Here is a 16,398-nt window from a genome sequence, read left to right as displayed (position 1 = left end):
AGCAGGGAATACATTCAAGTTTAGCAGTTAGGAGCCCGCCTGAAGAGCAGGGAATACATTCAAGTTTAGCAGTCAGGAGCCCGCCTGGAGAGCAGGGAATACATTTCAAGTCAGCAATTAGGAGCCCACCTGGAGAACAAGGGAGTATAACTCAAGTTTTAGTTTTCAAGTTCTTATTGATATTTGGTAATGTTGTTCGTTTTACACTTACATACGTGCCCAAATACCCAAACCGGGGCAGAAAATTTTTCTTTGTTTTTGTCTATTTTGTTGAAGTCAGGAGCCCGCCTGGAGAGCAGGGAATGCATTTCAAGTCAGCAGTCAGGAGCTCGCATGGAGAGCAGGGAATACATTTCAAGTCAGCAGTCAGGAGCCCGCCTGGAGAGCAGGGAATACATTTCAGTTCAGCAGTCAGGAGCCTGCCTGGAGAGCAGGGAATACATTCAAGTTTAGCAGTCAGGAGTCGCCTGGAGAGCAGGGAATACATTTCAAGTCAGCAGTTAGGAGCCCGCCTGAAGAGCAGGGAGTGCATTTCAAGTCAGTAATCAGGAGCCCGCCTGGAGAACAAGGGAGTACAATTCAAGTTTTAGCTTTAAAGTTCCTATTGATATTTGGTAATATGATCCGTTTTACACTTACATGTGTGCCCAGATACCCAAACGGGGGCAGAAAATTTTATTTGTTTTGTCTATTTTGTTGAAGTCAGGAGCCGGCCTGGAGAGCGGGGAGTACATTTCAAGTTCATCAGTCAGGAGCCCGCCTAGAGAGCAGGTAATACATTTCAAGTTCAGCAATCAAGAGCCCGCCTGGAGAGCAGGGAATACATTTCAAGTCAGGAGCCTACTTGGAGAGCAGGGAATACATTTCAAGTCAACAGTCAGGAGACCGCCTGAATAGCAGGGAATACATTTCAAGACAGCAATCAGGAGCCCACCTAGAGAACAAGGGAGTATAACTCAAGTTTTAGCTTTCAAGTTCTTATTGATATTTGGTAATGTGGTTCGTTTTACATTTACATATGTGTCCAGATACCCAAACTGGGCCAGAAAAATTTTCTTTGTTCTGTTTATTTTGTTAAAGTCAGGCGCCTACCTGGAGAGCAAGGGAATACAATTCAAGTTCATGAAATCAGGCTCCCACCTGGAGAGCAAGGGAGTACATTCAAGTTCAGCAGTCAGGAGCCCACCTGGAGAGCAAGGGAATACAGTTCAACTTCAGCAGTCAGGCGTCCATTTGGAGAAAGGGAAAGCATCTCAAAGTACAATTCGAGTCCAGTAATCAGGTATCCACCTGGAGAAAGGGAAAGTATCTCAAATTACAATTCAAGTCAGCAACAAAAGGAGCTTGCGGAAAAAATGCGAGTCAACAGTCCGAGGTGATCAACAGAAGTTAGCCACAATAAAGAAAAAAGGAGAAGGGCAAGAAGTTCATCCAAATGCAGAAGTTGATGGAGGATGTGAACTGCTTAAGACATGGTGGAAGTCACAAGCACTACATGTCCGGTCTTGATCCAAAAGCTGAAGAAGAACGAGATAGCACCTGCAGCTAACAAACGCCAAGGTTCAAATCTAAAGTCTGCATGAAGAACCATTCAAAACTCAAGATCAAGCTTCAGAAGACTTATAGATAGGAATCTTGTAACTCATAGTTGAAAGGCTTAGTTAGTCTTTTTCATTTGATTTTTGATGTAATAACAGGAACCGCGGACCGGAACCTCGGCAGAACGGCACCTCGACCGACTGTCCACCTCGGCATACGCCATCATCTCACTCGCCTCTGAACTACACGTGGCCTGATTCCTTTATAGCCAAGGATATGTAGGCAGCTCAGATACCAGAGCTCGGTCACATTCCTCTCTCTCTTAGTTTTAGTCTCTCCAAATAAGGGTCGGGTTTTGTCTAGTCGTTCTTTGTTTGAAAATACTTCGTCTTTCCAGTCAAAGAGGGGCAGCTGTAGACATGTGATTTTTGACCCTCCCCAAGATTTTTCATATTTTAGCATGTTAATATTTAATTTAGGCTCAATATAACTATTTCAACTCATTTTTACTCTTTTACTTTATTTTACTACAAGTAAATGAAAATTACAAAAAAAACAATATACAAAAAATAGTACCTTAATTTTATCTTTATATAATCTTGAAAAATACAAAAAATATGTAATAGTTTCATGTTTTAATGTAGTTTAGTTTAATTAACTAGACTTTATTTGTGCATCATGTAGTATAGTTATCTTATATTGAGGGAATTTAGTTATGGTTTTAATTAATAATTTTTGGAGTATTCTTAGCCCAAAATTGAAACACAAAAAAAAGACATGGTCCAACCCAATTACCCTTGGCTCATTCTTCCCAACCCATTAGCCCATTTAAGTGCAAGATTTAATCCTAGCCTTCTATTTCCTTCTAATCCAATGGCCATCATCCTTTCCCACTTCCATATAAAATACCCAATTATAGAAACCCTACCCCAAGTCTTCAATTCATAGACCAAAACTTAGACTAAAAAAACGGCAGCCTTGATCTTCGGATTCAATGCTTGAAAAAGGATCCCTAAGTTAGCCGCACCTTCTAATTTTCTTGGAATTCCTTAATCATCATCGCCACATTCCGTCATTCTTTGGCTTCAATTCTTTATTCTGTTTCAGAATAATGACAAACATGACTAATGGAGATTCCACCTCATGAGCTCAAATTCACATTTAAAGTGAAGGAACAAAGTTCACGTGCATTTCATCTAGTTAATATTACTGACCAATATGTAGCTTTCAAGGTGAAGACCACTTCGCCTAAGAAACAATGTGTCCGCCAAATATAGGTGTTATCAAACCAAAATCGACATATGATTTCACAGAGAAGATGGAGTTTCGTTTGAGCCGAGGTTGATTCCAGTGCCTACGGGAGGTTCCGGTTTGCAATTTTGGTGTTTCGGTGCAAGGATTGTTACTTGTTTAGCCCGATTGATTTGCAATTTTTAGCTTGGTTCATCAATAAAAGGTCAATCTCTCAATTTCCATTCTCATTTTATTGTGTTATGATAGCTTGGTGCGCGTGTTGGTTGATTTGTGATTCTACGTTGTTTGAGTAGTATGTCTTAGTTTTCATTTAAATTGCTTTAATTAGTTTTATTTCGATTGTGATGTATGTAGTCTTTGTTCTTGAATAATTGCTTTTAATTGGGTAGATGAAAAAATTGGAGTTGTTTCTTTCTTGGCGAGGAATAAGAATGGGCCATAAGGTGCATCTTGAACTATAAAGAGTCGAGGCCAAGTAATAAATCATGTTAGCTAGTCTTTGTCCCCAATAATATCTTGTTCATAAATTTGGCCTTATAACAATCTCAAAGATTAGGAAAATAATTCAAATGCGTAGCTACTTTAGGCGCGTAATTTAAATTTACCTTCCTAAACTCGGGTGTGCATTTCATGTGACCCAAATCCAAATCTTAACAACGTTAAATAAAATGTGTCTCGGACTGCGGGTGCATTTCATGTGGCGTCATAAAGCCCCCGAAAATTTGCTTAGTAATTTAAGACTTCGTGGTGCCAAGGTAGGCTAAATATTTTATCTTGCGTACAAATGAGGATTAAGGATATTATGGATATCCATTGGATATATTAATAAGTGTATAAGTCATATTAGAAGTGAATTGGGGTCTAAGGAGAGGCCTAAGTCTAAGCCAAATTATAAAATTTCATAATAGACGAAAGTTGCAAATGAGTGCGCACAAGACCTCACTTGGGACAATTATATCTCCGGTTATATAAGGATTTGTGTGACTCACAGTCTATCAAATAAAAGTTCTTTGAGTCTAGTTTCCAACGCTTCAAACCATTCATCATTCAGACATTCTTACACAAAGTTATGAACAAATTACCAAAGCAGCGCAGAAATTTGAACTACCGCGGCGCCCCATGCGGCGCCCGGCGCGCCGCGCCAGTAGTAATTCCAGTATGGTCCGAAATTTCATTTCTAGACACATTTTGCATAGACGCCCCGTGCCCCACGGCTCCCCACACGGCGCGGCAGTACAAAAAAATGGGTTTTTTAGACCCGAACCCCATTTCATTTAACTTGATTGAGTTTTATTTTTGGGGAAATTTCTGGTATTCTAGAGTGAGGGGAGAGCGATTCTAGAGAGAGGAAAGGGGAAAACTAAAGATTTCACTACTCTTCCTTGAATCACACCTTGAAATCGCATCAAAGGGTTGCTAAGGCTTCAAAGAGGTAAGAATTTCTTTTCCCCAATTCTTCAACTTTGAGATCTAACTAGAAATGGGTTATTAGTAAGATGATTCTTAGATGTGAGAGTATTCATTATTCATGCATGTACAAATTAGGTTTGTGGGAAGATTGTTGAATATAAACAAGTAAAGATTGGGTTGGGAAATGAAGGGAATCTTGTAAAAGAGATTTGAAATCAAGATGCACAACTAGTAATTGATAAAATTCTCAAATGAGCTAGAATTATGAATATCTTCCTAATTTGTGTTCAAATTTTGTTATGTCTCAAAATAGATTGAAGTTGCTAGAATTTCCGGAATATCGTAGTAATTAAAGGAAAGATCAAGAAAGGTATGTATGGCTAACTTTGACCTTTGTAAAGTCACTTTGTTTGGTGTACGAATATTTGGTATGTGATATCTACGTGGATTATTTGTGGAATTCTTGTGATTGGTATGATTTGATTGTTCGTGGTTAAGTCTCCCGATATAATGGTGTACGTAATTGGCAATAAACCAAATGTGTGATTGTGAATGTGTTATGTGGTAAGAGTTGAGAAACAAATGATGGAAGGAAATCGTAAATGATGCAGTTGGAACAACTGTGGTAAGAACATATATGGCTTGTATTGGCAATTATCGCGGTGACATAAAATGCATATGAGTTGTTGAATATGATGGAAATAGTATTGATGGCTATAGAAATTCTTTGAGAATTGTTGTTGTTGTTCTTTGTGAATTGTTGTTGTTGTTGTTGTTGTTGTTGTTGTTGTTGTTGTTGTTGTTGTTGTTGTTGTTGTTGTTGTTGTTGTTGTTGTTGTTGTGTTGTTTGTGAATTGTGATTGTTCGGTGGGATCGGGTTGCGCGCCGCAACACGAAGTAATAAGGTGTGGGTTGTGGTGATAAGGGTGACCGAGGTAATAAGGGTGGCCGAGGTAATAAGGGTGGAAAAGTGATCGAAATCACTATTGAAATGAAAATATGAGAAAGTTGTGAAATCATTGATGTGAAAATGTTGAAGGGGAAATGGAGAGATTGTAACTTGTTTGGCTTGATGGTTTTCTTTCATGTGTATTTAATTGTTGGTTCCATGACTACTTGTTACTTGTGTATGGTTTGAGTTTACTTAGGGCAAGTTTGTTCATACATACCAGTACAATTCAAATGTGCTGACGTCCCTTTTGCCGGGGGCGCTACATTCGTGTTATGATTGTAGGTGGATCCATAGCAGGTACTCCAGTCCACCGACCGTATCTCCCCTTCACTTTATGACAAAAGCATTGGTGAGCCCTTTTCCTCCCGGAGCCTTGCGTGGCTCATGCCGCTTTTTATTTCGGAGTCTTGTTTTGGTTTTTGGTGTAAGGTATAGCCGGAGCCTTGTTACCGGAAAGTATTGTATCACTCTTTTGTATCTCTAGAGGCTCCGTAGACAGGAAATGTGGGTTATGTACTTATGTATTTTGGGCAGTATAACTTGTAAATCACGCTAAGTAACTATGTATGCTATGTAAATCTCGTAAGAATGTGTTTAAATTTATAAATGGCTATTTCACTTGGTTAATGGGAAATGGAAACGCGGGGTAACACGTGGAATAGGAAAGGCACCCAGGTCCGCTTGGCTGGGGCTGCCCGGTCGAGCGCCGGTCGCGCCCTCGGTTTTGGGGCGTGACAAACTTGGTATCAGAGCCTAAGGTTTTAAAGTGTCCTAGGATGTCTCGGAGCCGTGTCTAGTAGAGTCCTTCTTATTGGTGTGTTGTCGACCACATCTATAAGTTGGAGGCTACATGAACATTTTAGGAATGTTACTCTTCTTCAACACTCCAGATCGTGCGATAGAGCTTGACTATGAGATTGTCTTCTAACATGTGCTTTACGTTTCAAGGTAAGTTTAAATGATCTTTCGTCTATTCGAAGTAATGTTGTCATATGACATGACAAATGGGCAAAGGCCTGAATATTAAGGAGATGGCATATGTATCATGATGAACGAATGGTACGAATATATGAGACACGTACATAGTACCAGAAGCATACTTTATTCAAGAAAATTGTTAAAAATGATTACCACCTCCAAAGCGACATTGACTTGATAAATGAGACGTGAGCTTATACGGCATATGTGATAGTGTGGGAAGTATGTATATGATCCTAAGGTGTAAAAGAAAATTTGTTAGATAAGCATGTGATATATGTAAGGCATGACTAAGAGAGTAATGAAAAACATGTAGGTCTCTTATGAGAGACAAGAAGTTATGAAAGGAGAGTCAATTGAACCCACGATGAGAAGACCCATATACAACGAACTTTATAAAAATCCAGAAGTGTACGAAGTGATATTACACTCCTAAAGGATATTGACATGAGGAATTGGAATCCCAAAGCTGTGTGGCTGAATAAGAGTAGAGAACTTATGAGGTTAATACCATTATGACTTCAATCTCCCTAATAGTCGAACATATATGTGAGGGATAGAGAAATGAGACATATGTCCATAAGGTTGCTAAATTCAAGACTTGTGTCAAAATCCGGGACATTCTCCCTAAGTGGGGGAGGAATGGCCATAGTAAGGCCACTTAAATACAACGAAACAAGAGTAAGACCATATAGATATGATGTTTGAATATTTTGTTGAAGACATGCACAGTTTAGAAAAGTGATAATGGATGACGTGATTATCTGAAAGGATATGCTAATGATAGACCGCTAGTACCCCCAAAAAGGTGGAAGGTTAAGGAAGGTAAATTCCTAATACATGGCATTGTGAATGATAGGGTCAACGACCCTAGAAACTAAGAATATGTTTGTAAAGGGATTTTATATTTGTTAGAGGGTCAGGAACAATGGAACCTAAGGAAGTACTATAGGTCAAATGTGGAAGGTTGCGAGTTTTTAGAATGGGTTAATCATAGATTTGCGATTTAACCAAAGTTCCAAGACGTTAAGAGAGGCGGACGAGTGGGAAAACTAAATGTGATGCTACGAGAACCCAATAGTTCATTTGGACTTGATGGAGAGCCTCTTAAAGATCTTACAAGAAAGTAAGTGATAAATGATACACGGATTAAAATACTTTCCCACGGGTGTCCCAATAAGTGTTGAGAGACGAGCAAGATGAATTCCTAACTCAGGCGAAAGGACCACGTAACATATGGAGGAATGCGTAGCTATTCCTTAATTAGGAAGAATGAGGCGAGAAGAAATGGGGAGAAAACCTAGAAATTGAGATGGTCATGGTTATCACAAAATATCTTGTATTAGAATGGTGGACTCGCTTAGAGCATAAGTGTTAATAAAAGTTATAAAGGACTAACCATAATGCACCCGACTTGGGTGACACCTAATATAAACTAAAGGATCTAGAGACAGTTCATGTCTACATACAATGGAAAATGAGACTAGTGGAGGTGAAGTTGTGGTATGATAAACTCACTAAACCAGCCACAATGATATTACAAGTTCACGGGAGGTAGACAAGTGCGGGGCACAATGAGGCTATCAATTATGCACTGTGAGCAAAAATAGAATGGGAATGAGTATTCCAGTTAGAAAGAAAAGATGGTACCAGCATATTGTTTGGGCTAGTGGAGCTTTCTGAATTGGATATGTATGAAGGGTGTTGATATGTGTTTTGGGAAGTGTTGAACAGTAAAGAGAGATCATGAGAATGTTCACAAGGGAAAGTGGAGTGCTTTCTTAAATCCTATAAGCACACAAGGAGGAAAGAGGATGACCAGGAAAGGTCTAAGCACAATGTTACACTAGATTTGATGCAATGTCGTGCATGTTGATGATATTAAGGTGTGTGCGCAGGCTAGAAGATGTTATTCCTTTGAAATAGAGGGTTCTATAAGAAAACTCATTCAGTAATGTCTTTTGTTGAGAATTTGGAAGAGTTAGTTTCAAGTATTCACAGGAGATTGTAACCATATCAGGGAAATTATTGTAGAACTCGATTCATGGGAGGTCTTATGTAAGAGAAATGTGATAAAGATGTTCCACTAATGATGCAACATGTTAAGGTGATAGTTTATGCTTCTAGGCAACTCAAAAATCATGAAAAGAACTATCCAACTCATGACTTAGAGCTTGCAACGACGGTGTTCGCACTAAAGATTTGACGACATTATCTATACGGGGTCCATGTGGATGTATTCACGGACCACAAGAGCCTTCAATATATTTTCAAGTAGAAGGAGTTAAATCTAAGGCAACGAAGATGACTAGAATTACTCAAGGACTATGACATTGATATTCTCTATCACCCGAGGAAGGCTAATGTTGTGGCAGACGCTCTTAGTCGAAAATCCATGGGAAGTTTGACTCATTTGGAGGCATATCAGAGACCGTTAGCCAGGGAGGTTCACCAATTGTCCAGTTTGGGAGTTCGCCTTGCAGACTCTAATGAAGGAGGAGTAATTGTACAGAATGGGGCTGAATCATTGCTCGTGGAAGAGGTGAAAGAGAAGCAATTTAACGATTCGTTGTTAGCACATTTGAAGGAGGAGATTCATAAACACAAGACCATAGCTTTTTCTGTTGGCATGAATGATGGTACCCTACGGTACCAAGACCGCCTGTGTGTTCCTGATATCAACGGTCTTCGGGAAAGGATCATGGCAGAGGCTCACACTTCCAGGTATTCCGTGCACCCAAGTTCTACAAAAATGTATCATGATCTCAAGGAAATTTATTGGTGGAACAACATGAAGAGGGATGTGGCGGATTTTGTGGCGAAATATCCAAATTGTCAACAAGTGAAGGCCGAACATCAAAGGCCCAGTGGATTGGCTCAATGCATAGAAATTCCGACGTGGAAATGGGAGATTATTAACATGGATTTTTTGGTAGGGTTGCCGTGCACTCCGCGCAAATTTGACTCAATTTGGGTGATCGTGGATCGACTCACGAAATCAGCGCATTTCTTGCCAGTTAAATCTACCGACACAGCGGAACAGTATGCTCAGCTGTATATCAAAGAAATAGTCAGGTTGCATGGCACTCCAGTCTCAATCATTTCAGATCGTGGGGCTCAGTTTACAACCCACTTTTGGAAGAAGTTTCAGCAAGGTTTGGGTACGCAGGTAAACGTTAGCACAACTTTTCATCCACAAACCGATGGGCAAGCAGAGCGGACTATTCAGACGTTTGAAGACATGTTACGTGCTTGTACTATTGATTTCAAGGGTAGTTGGGATGACAATTTGCCGCTCATAGAATTTTCTTACAACAACAGCTTCCATGCTAGTATCCAAATGGCACCGTTCGAAGCATTGTATGGTAGGAGATATAGGTCTCCCATCGGATGGTTCGAGGTTGGAGAAGCAGAATTGATAGGGCCGGACCTCGTGTATCAGGCCATGGAGAAAGTCAAGCTTATTAAAGAAAGGTTGAAAACTGCTCAAAGTCGCCAAAAATCCTATGTGGATGTGCGTCGCAGAGATTTGGAGTTCAAAGAAGACGATTGGGTATTCTTGAAAGTTTCCCCAATGAAGGGTATCATGCGATTTGGAAGGAAGGGAAAATTAAGTCCGAGGTATGTCGGACCATACAAAATCATTCAAAGAATTGGTCAGGTGGCATACAAACTCGAGCTACCACCCGAGATGTCATTGGTACACCCGGTCTTTCATGTGTCTATATTAAGGAAAGTAGTAGGGGATCCGTCCACCATCACGCCAATCGAGACTATTGAGGTGAATGAAGAGCTATCATATGAAGAAGTCCCAGTTGCCATTCTTGATAGGCAAGTTCGAAAACTGAGAAATAAGGAAATTGCATTCGTGAAAGTATTATGGTGGAACCAGCAAGTTGAGGAAGCCATTTGGGAAGCCGAGGAAGAAATGGAAAGAAGTACCCACATTTGTTTGAATAGTTATATAATAGCTTTCTTGCATTTGGTTCCTATAAACTCTTATCTTTTGATTTGATCTATGTTAAACTATTCCATTTTGATTATGTATATTGCCTATGCGGCCGTGGTTGGTGTTGAATAAGTTATGTTATGTCTATGGAACATGAATATGCTGTTAGGATATGTATCTGGGGCCCTCTGACAGGTGGATAGTCCTAGTTACAAAGGAAACTCTGGTGAAATTTTCGGAAATTTAAGGAGTTAGCCAAATTCGGGGCTGATAATATATTTCATAATGTGAAAAGCAGAAGTTACATAAGGATGACTAATGAATGAAACTTGATCCTCATTCGAGGACGAATGATCTTAAGCGGGGGAGAATGTAAAGCCCCAAGAAATTTTGCTTAGTAATTTAAGACTTCGTGGTGCCAAGGTAGGCTAAATATTTTATCTTGCATACAAATGAGGATTAAGGATATTATGGATATCAATTGGATATATTAATAAGCGTATAAGTCATATTAGAAGTGAATTAGGGTCTAAGGAGAGGCCTAAGTCTAAGCCAAGTTATAAAATTTCATAATAGACGAAAGTTGCAAATGAGTGCGCACAAGACCTCACTTTGGACAATTATATATACAGTTATATAAGGATTTGTGTGATGCACAGCCTATCAAATAAAAGTTCTTTGAGTCTAGTTTCCAACTCTTCAAACCGTTCGTCATTCGGACATTCCTACACAACGTTATGACCAAATTACCAAAGCAGCGCAGAAATTTGAACTACCGCGGCGCCCCATGCGGTGCCCGGCGCGCCGCGCCAGTAGTAATTCCAGTATGGTCCGAAATTTCATTTTCAGACACATTTTGCACAGACGTCCCGTGCCCCACGGCGCCCCACGCGGCACGGCAGTACAAAAAAATGGGGTTTTTAGACCCGAACCCCATTTCATTTAACTCGATTGAGGTTTATTTTTGGGAAAATTTCTGGTATTCTAGAGTGAAGGGAGAGCGATTCTAGAGAGAGGAAAGGGTAAAACTAAAGATTTCACAACTCTTCCTTGAATCACACCTTGAAATCACATCAAAGGGTTGCTTAGGCTTCAAAGAGGTAAGAATTTCTTTTCCCCAATTCTTCAACTTTGAGATCTAACTAGAAATGGGTATTTAGTAAGATGATTCTTGGATGTGAGAGCATTCATTATTCATGCATGTACAAATTAGGTTTGTGGGAAGATTGTTGAATATAAACAAGTAAAGATTGGGTTGGGAAATGAAGGGAATCTTGTAAAAGAGATTTGAAATCAAGATGCACAACTAGTAATTGATAAAATTCTCAAATGAGCTAGAATTATGAATATCTTCCTAATTTGTGTTCAAATTTTGTTATGTCTCAAAATAGATTGAAGTTGCTAGAATTTCCGGAATATCGTAGTAATTAAAGGAAAGATCAAGAAAGGTATGTATGACTAACTTTGACCTTTGTAAATCACTTTGTTTGGTGTACGAATATTTGGTATGTAATATCTACGTGGATTATTTGTGGAATTCTTGTGATTGGTATGATTTGATTGATCGTGGTTAAGTCTCCCGATATAATGGTGTACGTAATTGGCAATAAACCAAATGTGTGATTGTGAATGTGTTATGTGGTAAGAGTTGAGAAACAAATGATGGAAGGAAATCGTAAATGATGCAGTTGGAACAACTGTGGTAAGAACATATATGGCTTGTATTGGCAATTATCGCGGTGACATAAAATGCATATGAGTTGTTGAATATGATGGAAATAGTGTTTATGGCTATAGAAATTCTTTGAGAATTGTTGTTGTTGATCTTTGTGAATTGTTGTTGTTGTTGTTGTTGTTGTTGTGTTGTTTGTGAATTGTGATTGTTCGGAGGGATCGGGTTGCGCGCCGCAACACGAAGTAATAAGGTGTGGGTTGTGGTGATAAGGGTGGCTGAGGTAATAAAGGTGGAAAAGTGATCGAAATCACTATTGAAATGAAAATATGAGAAAGTTGTGAAATCATTGATGTGAAAATGTTGAAGGGGAAATGGAGAGATTGTAACTTGTTTGGCTTGATGGTTTTCTTTCATGTGTATTTGATTGTTGGTTCCATGACTACTTGTTACTTGTGTATGGTTTGAGTTTACTTAGGGCAAGTTTGTTCATACATACCAGTACAATTCAAATGTGCTGACGTCCCTTTTGCCGGGGGCGCTACATTCGTGTTATGATTGTAGGTGGATCCATAGCAGGTACTCCAGTCCACCGACCGTAGCTCCCCTTCACTTTCCGCCAGAAGCATTGGTGAGCCCTTTTCCTCTCGGGGCCTTGCGTGGCTCATACCGCTTTTTATTTCGGAGTCTTGTTTTGGTTTTTGGTGTAAGGTATAGCCGGAGCCTTGTTACCGGCAAGTATTGTATCACTCTTTTGTATCCCTAGAGGCTCCGTAGACAGGAAATGTGGGTTATGTACTTATGTATTTTGGGCAGTATAACTTGTAAACCACGCTAAGTAACTATGTATGCTGTGTAAATCTCGTAAGAATGTGTTTAAATTTATAAATGGCTATTTCACTTGGTTAATGGGAAATGGAAACGTGGGGTAACACATGGAATAGGAAAGGCACCCAGGTCCGCTTTGCTGGGGCTGCCCGGTCGAGCGCCGATCGCGCCCCTCGGTTTTGGGGCGTGACAGGCGTGGTCCAAAGGCGTGTTTTAGATGACATTGAAATCTTTCTTAAAATATTTAAAAGCGGTTTAAAGCTAAAATGCACATAGGTTTAAAAGTGTTTTAAAATCAAATAATTAAGCCGAATATAACAGTTGAGCGACCATGCTAGAACCACAGAACTCAGGAATGCCTAACACCTTCTCCCGGGTTAATAGAATTCCTTACTCGGATTTTTGGTTCGCGGACTGTTAAATTGAGTCAATCTTTTCTTCGATTCGGGATTTGAACCGGTGACTTGGCACATCATAAATTATCCCAAGTGGCGACTCTGAAACTTTTATCAATAAATCCCGTTTCGATTGTCCTTTAATTGGAAAAACTCCTTTATACATCACCTTACGGGGGTGATGTAAAAAGGAGGTGTGACAATTAGCCTCATACAAATATGGAGGCAAGGATTAGCCTCATGCAAATATGGAGGCAGAGATTAGCCTCATGCGGATATGGAGGCAAGGATTAGCCTCATGCAAGTATGGAGGCAAGGATTAGCCTCATGCAAACGTGGAGGCAAGGATTAGCCTCATGCAAATGTGGAGGCAAGGATTAGCTTCATGCAGAGAACAAATAGCAAATAAGAGTAGTATATGTCATAGCTAGAGATATATTTTGTGTCTAATGGCCTGATTGATAGTAATCTTGCTACGTGTATATATTTGCGGATGCTATCGCTACGTCAGATATGCTTGCGTTCAGAGAAAAATTGTAAGTTTTGTGAGGGGAGGTTGGTTCGTGCCTTCTTTTGCTGGCATTTCTTTTCTCCGTTCTGGAGGCCTTTTCGAGTTTCCCTGGGTAACACCTGACTATCACGGAAATAGAGTTTTTGAAAATATGCACTTATTGATAAAAATAGAGTCATTTTAGATACGTTTTGATATATCAAGTGATTTTTAGATGAACTAGTGACTGTAACACATCTCAAAGACACTACAGCTCTCTTAAATTGGAATTTTGAGGGTCCTCCTCAAAATTCTGCCCCAGTTTGGTAGATGATCTTTTGACTGTTTGCAGATAATAGGCCTTGCTGAACCTTCTTCGAAATTTTGAGAGTCCTCAAAATTCTGCCCCAGTTTCTTAACCAATTTCTAACTTTTTGGCATGCGATGGCGTCGACTGGACTTGCTCCGGAATTTTGAGGGTCCTCCTCAAAATTTTGCCCCAGTTTCTGATCTTGGGGAAATGGAAATTTTATTATAATATGACCGAACCCATAAGGCTGCCTACGTATCTCCTCTTAAATGGGAATCAGGTCAAGCGTAGTTCAATTACATCAAATGAGGAAATGTAAATAATCTAAGCATAGTATCTCTTGACTGCATCTGAATTGATTGGTTTTGGCCAGATTTCTCCATCCATTTCTGCAAGTATGAGTGCTCCTCCTGTTAGCACCCTGTGAACCATGTACGGAACTTGCTAGTTGGGAGAGAATTTCCCTTTGGCTTCATCTTGATGAGGGAAGATCTTCTTCAGCACCAACTGTCCTGGTACAAATTGCCTTGGTTTGACCCTTTTGTTGAAAGCTCTGGACATTCTGTTATGATAAAGTTGGCTGTGATGCACTGCGTTCATCCTCTTTCTATCGATAAGGGTCAATTGTTCATAGTGGCTCCTTATCCACTCTACATCGCTGAGTTCAACTTCCTGTATGATTCTTAAAGAAAGAATCTTTACCTCGGCTAGAATTACGGCCTAGATACCATAAACCAACATGTACGGAGTTGCTCCGGTTGATGTGCGAACTGTAGTGCGGTATCCCAATAAAGTAAAAGGTAGCTTCTCATGCCATTGTTTGTGGTCTCTACCATCTTCCTTAGTATCTTCTTGATGTTTTTATTGGCGGCTTCTACGACTCCATTCATCTGAGGTCTGTAGGTTGTGGAATTCTTGTGCTTGATTTTAAAAGTTTCACACATGGCTTTCATTAGATTACTGTTGAGGTTGGCGGCATTATCACTAATAATGGACTCGGGAACTCCGAATCGGCAAACAATTTGATCCTTGACAAAATCTGCGACAACTATCTTGGTTACGGCTTTGTAAGATGCCGCTTCTACCCATTTTGTGAAGTAATCAATGGCTACCAGAATAAACCTGTGTCTGTTTGAAGCAGTGGGCTCAAACAGACCAATAACATCCATTCCCCAGGCGGTGAATGGCCAAGGAGAGCTTGTTGCATTGAGCTCATTTGGCGGCACTTTTATCATATCCGCATGCACCTAGCATTGAAAGCATTTGCGGACATACTGTATGCTATCCATTTCCATGGTCCTCCAAAAGTAACCGGCCCTAAGTATCTTCTTAGCCAAGACGAAACCATTCATGTGCGGGCCACAAGTCCCATCATGTACATCCTCAAGTAGCTTAGAAGCTTCCTTCGCATCGACACATCTTAGCAAACCCAAATCAGGAGTTCTCCTGTATAAGTTTCCTCCTGTGGAAGAAGTGATTGGACCATCTCCGGAGTGTGTGCTTCTGAGTGTGATTTGCATGCTCCGGATATTCTCCTTTTGATAAATATTCCTTGATGTCATAGAACCAAGGCTTTCCATCTGTTTCTTCTTCAACATGAGCACAATATGTCGGTTGATTATGGATCTTCACTGGAATGGGATCAATATAATTCTTATCCGGATGTTGTATCATAGATGACAAGGTGGCCAATGCATCGGCAAACTCATTCTAAATTTTAGGCACATGTCGGACTTCTATCTTCGTGAACCTCTTTCTTAATTCCTGCACATGGTGTAGATATGACAGTATCTTGGAATTCTTGGTAACCCACTCTCCTTGTACCTGATGCACAAGCAAATCTAAATCACCGATTACTAGCAACTCTTGAATGTTCATATCGACTACCACGTTGAGCCCTAGTACATAGGCTTCATACTCTGCCATGTTGTTGGTGCAGGGAAATCTGAGTTTAGTAGATACCGGATAATGTTCACCCATTTCTGATACCAAAACTGCTCTAATGCCCACTCTTCTGAAATTAGCAGCTCCATCAAAGAACATCCTCCAACTGTCGTATGCTTCGGTAATGTCTTCTCCTACAAATGATACTTCTTCATCAGGAAAATACGTCTTCAAAGGTTCGTATGCTCCTCCCACTAGATTTTCAGCAAGGTGAACTGCCAATGCTTGCCATATGACCACCTTTTGAGTTATGTAGACAATATCGAACTCACTTAACAGTATCTGCCATTTGGCCAACTTTCTAGTCGGCATGGCTTTTTTGGAATATGTACTTCAGAGGGTCCATCCTAGATATGAGGTATGTAGTATAGTCATAGAAGTAATGCCTCAATTTCTGAGTTTTCCAGGTCAAAGCACAACAAATGCGTTCAAGCAGAAAGTACCGTGCTTCATAAGGTGTGAACTTATTACTCAGGTAATATATGGCTTGCTCCTTTCTTCTTGTCTCGTCATGTTGTCCCAAAACACATCCGAAGGCTCCATCTAATACAGATAGATAGAGTAGCAAAGGTCGTCCAGGTTCTGGCAGGACCAGAACTGGTAGTGTGGACAAGTACTCCTTGATCCTGTCAAAAGCTTTTTGACAATCCTCTATCCAACTTGTTTCGACATTTTTT

General features: G+C 40.1%; 1 protein-coding gene across 1 annotated transcript; it reads right to left on the bottom strand.

Moving 5' to 3' along the window:
- Window positions 1-15,487: 15,487 nt before the first annotated feature.
- LOC138879355 (uncharacterized) lies at window positions 15,488-16,033 on the bottom strand. The gene has a single exon (XM_070158966.1). It carries the CDS (start codon window positions 16,031-16,033, stop codon window positions 15,488-15,490), a length of 546 nt encoding a protein of 181 aa, XP_070015067.1.
- Window positions 16,034-16,398: the final 365 nt, after the last annotated feature.

This window comes from Nicotiana sylvestris, chromosome 10 (genome assembly GCF_000393655.2).
Source record: "Nicotiana sylvestris chromosome 10, ASM39365v2, whole genome shotgun sequence".
In the NCBI taxonomy this organism is placed as follows: domain Eukaryota; kingdom Viridiplantae; phylum Streptophyta; class Magnoliopsida; order Solanales; family Solanaceae; genus Nicotiana; species Nicotiana sylvestris.
The sequence above is the reverse complement of the archived record's forward strand: the minus strand, read 5'-3'. Positions and strand labels throughout refer to the sequence as shown.

Excerpts from the sequence above, each read along its gene's own strand:
- LOC138879355 (XM_070158966.1), bottom strand. The coding sequence starts at position 16,033 with ATGCCGACTAGAAAGTTGGCCAAATGGCAGATACTGTTAAGTGAGTTC.